The sequence below is a fragment of the Aspergillus alliaceus genome, assembly GCF_009176365.1.
Source record: "Aspergillus alliaceus strain CBS 536.65 unplaced genomic scaffold BDW43scaffold_214, whole genome shotgun sequence".
Classification (NCBI taxonomy): domain Eukaryota; kingdom Fungi; phylum Ascomycota; class Eurotiomycetes; order Eurotiales; family Aspergillaceae; genus Aspergillus; species Aspergillus alliaceus.
In genome coordinates, this window is record NW_022474897.1 from 1 (window position 1) to 2,509 (window position 2,509).

A 2,509-nucleotide genomic window follows, 5' to 3' on the forward strand; every position below is an offset into this window, starting at 1 on the left:
TTTTCTCATTATAATGGTATTAAGTTCCTTGGTATATTGCCCTATAGATAGCTGAATATATACTATAATATCTACTTACATTATATTTTTTGTTAAGTATTATATAAATATCTTCTTTTGCGGAGAGAAATATATTAATACACCGGCTTTCCCACTAATAGTAATAGAATGAATGGATTATACTAGGTCATCAGGTATATACATAACAGTATTGTAGATATAATCAAGAGAAACTTTCATTACTAGTATAGAGATATATCTCAAGAATGATAAGTATGTTGAATACTAACTGCTTCAGGAGTAGAAAAAGACAAAAATTGTCCCAGGATAGATCCAGATTCAGTGGCACCACTCTGTCTCCTTATCTATATATATATTATATCCCAAGTCGAATGTCAGAGTTCACTAGAATATAGTATTAGCTGTAATATTTATGCCTGTATAGATTATATCATAACTTACTTCTTTATCTTCTGCTTTAGCTCATCCAAAACTTTGATTTGGGGATCTGTTTCCACATGATTGGCTTTATAATCGTCATGGTTTAGGCTTTCCCCACTGTAGAGCTGGATAGCGCTAATAGCAGTGCCGGTTCTTCCCCATCCGTACCCACACCAGACTACTGTACATCCACCGTTCTGGTAGTATGCCCAGATAGCGGCCAGATCATCCAGTGTCGGTGCCTGGTAGTCTTCCACCGGTACATGATGGTATGTAATCTTGTTTTGCTCTAGCAGCTTCTTTTCGGCAGATGATAAGCTGCGGCTGTTAAGGCTGATTATTGTCTGTATTCCCTTCTGCTTAAGGAAATTCACGGCTTTGTTATCTATTCTCTGATCAGAGTCTTTGCTCTGGTAGTAGGGCGCATTTGACCGAGCCAGTCGATTGTCCTTAACCCACTCAAATCGGTCAAACCCTTCATAGTACTCGATTGTATCACCCGGGTCTCCCTGACGCAGGGGAATGCTGAACAGTTTATGCTCTTTGTTTTCATATCCAGTAACATCAATTCTTACCCAGACTTCCTTTCCTTTTAGGAAGAATGTGACTTTACCCTTAACAACGAAAAGATTGACTTTCAGTGTAATTCCGGTATGCAGGTTTCCTGACAGCTTTCCAAGGCTTATTCCAAGAACCTTCACAGACAGCTCTGCCTCAAATGACTGCAAATTGATATAGCCACTAACCTGTAAAATAGCATGGATTAATGGTTGTAGTCACAGTACGGAGAGCAGGGATCGTACAGTGATAGGCCCAAAAGAAACAAGGGGGATGTCAGCTCGGGCTGCCCGTTGGTGTGGGGTACGGTGAGTTTCTTCCACTGGCTCATATTGAACTGCTTCATACTCGCCATCCCCATGTTTAGAGACCTTAATAAGGGTAGATGCTGGAGATTGTTTAATGTAAGCCAAGGTTTGAAGAGGGGGAGCTCTGGACTTATATTAGGGCATACATTCCCAGGTTGAAGTCATATTGCTGGTAGGGTAGGAAAGGCACAAGACAAGATCTGTAAAAAGAATATAGAAAATAGACTTGCACTCTTTCTATTAGAAGACTGTGGTTTAGATTTAGTAAGAGACAAGTTTTATCCAGCGCCTGGAGCCATATTTAAATCCCAGAATATATACCAGTGTCCTATGCATCTTTGTAAAATTATTTTCTATCCCTTAACACGGGCTGGACAATAGTAACAGAGCTGAAAATCCATGATCCAGGTCTAAGACAGCTGAAGGGATAATACTATTGTGGCTAGCTGAGACTTCAAGACACCTTGAGTAAAAGTACAATATTGGGATGGTTATGATTAGCTGCAGAATCACACCAAATGCTGTCTATCGGGGTTTCTGACCCCTTAGTGCAGGGCTGACTTGTGAGTGGATCTCCCTTATACTGGGGTTCCTCCTGCTGTAATGGGTTTAATCTTACTATGCATCTCTATTGTGTGATCCCCCCCTGACCCACACTGTGGGGTAATCCCACCAACTGTTCTATTGTGTTGCTCCGAACCAGAATCTATCCTGAATAACTATAAGACCCTACCTAACAGCTATGTCTCACCGATCCCGTGATTTTGTTGGTGGAAATCAATGAAATCAGATCTAATTTGTCTATACTATATAATAATTCAGGTCTTGATAGTAAAACTATAGTATGTATAACAACCTGGATAGTGTGAATGGCACGGTCTCTATACGGGCCGCTGGTGTGGGAGATGATATCTGATATGTTACCTATTCAGGCTTTGGTGTACATAGTGATAGAAGTGACTGTCCCAGTGTATATAAGTCAGCCAGCCACCAACCACTGATGCCCCACTTCATTCGTTAGTATACACTCCAAGCCCGGCAACATGAGGGTTACAAGTATTAAAGAACACAGCATTGGGGATAAAGTAGAGTACCATCTCAATATAGAGTTATTTATCCAATAGCTATTTACTTCAGCAAATTTCAAGTAATCAGGCATCTGCAGTACATATGGATACAAACAAATACTTTACTCAAGCTGT

General features: G+C 40.4%; 1 protein-coding gene across 1 annotated transcript; it reads right to left on the reverse strand.

Annotated features, from left to right (window-relative positions):
• Positions 1–395: 395 nt before the first annotated feature.
• Positions 396–1,472, reverse strand: BDW43DRAFT_317515 (protein-tyrosine phosphatase family protein; the record flags this gene model as incomplete). Its single annotated transcript, XM_032048547.1, has 4 exons — positions 396–405; positions 463–1,187; positions 1,245–1,387; positions 1,454–1,472. 4 exons carry the CDS (start codon positions 1,470–1,472, stop codon positions 396–398), a joined length of 897 nt encoding a protein of 298 aa, XP_031893630.1.
• Positions 1,473–2,509: the final 1,037 nt, after the last annotated feature.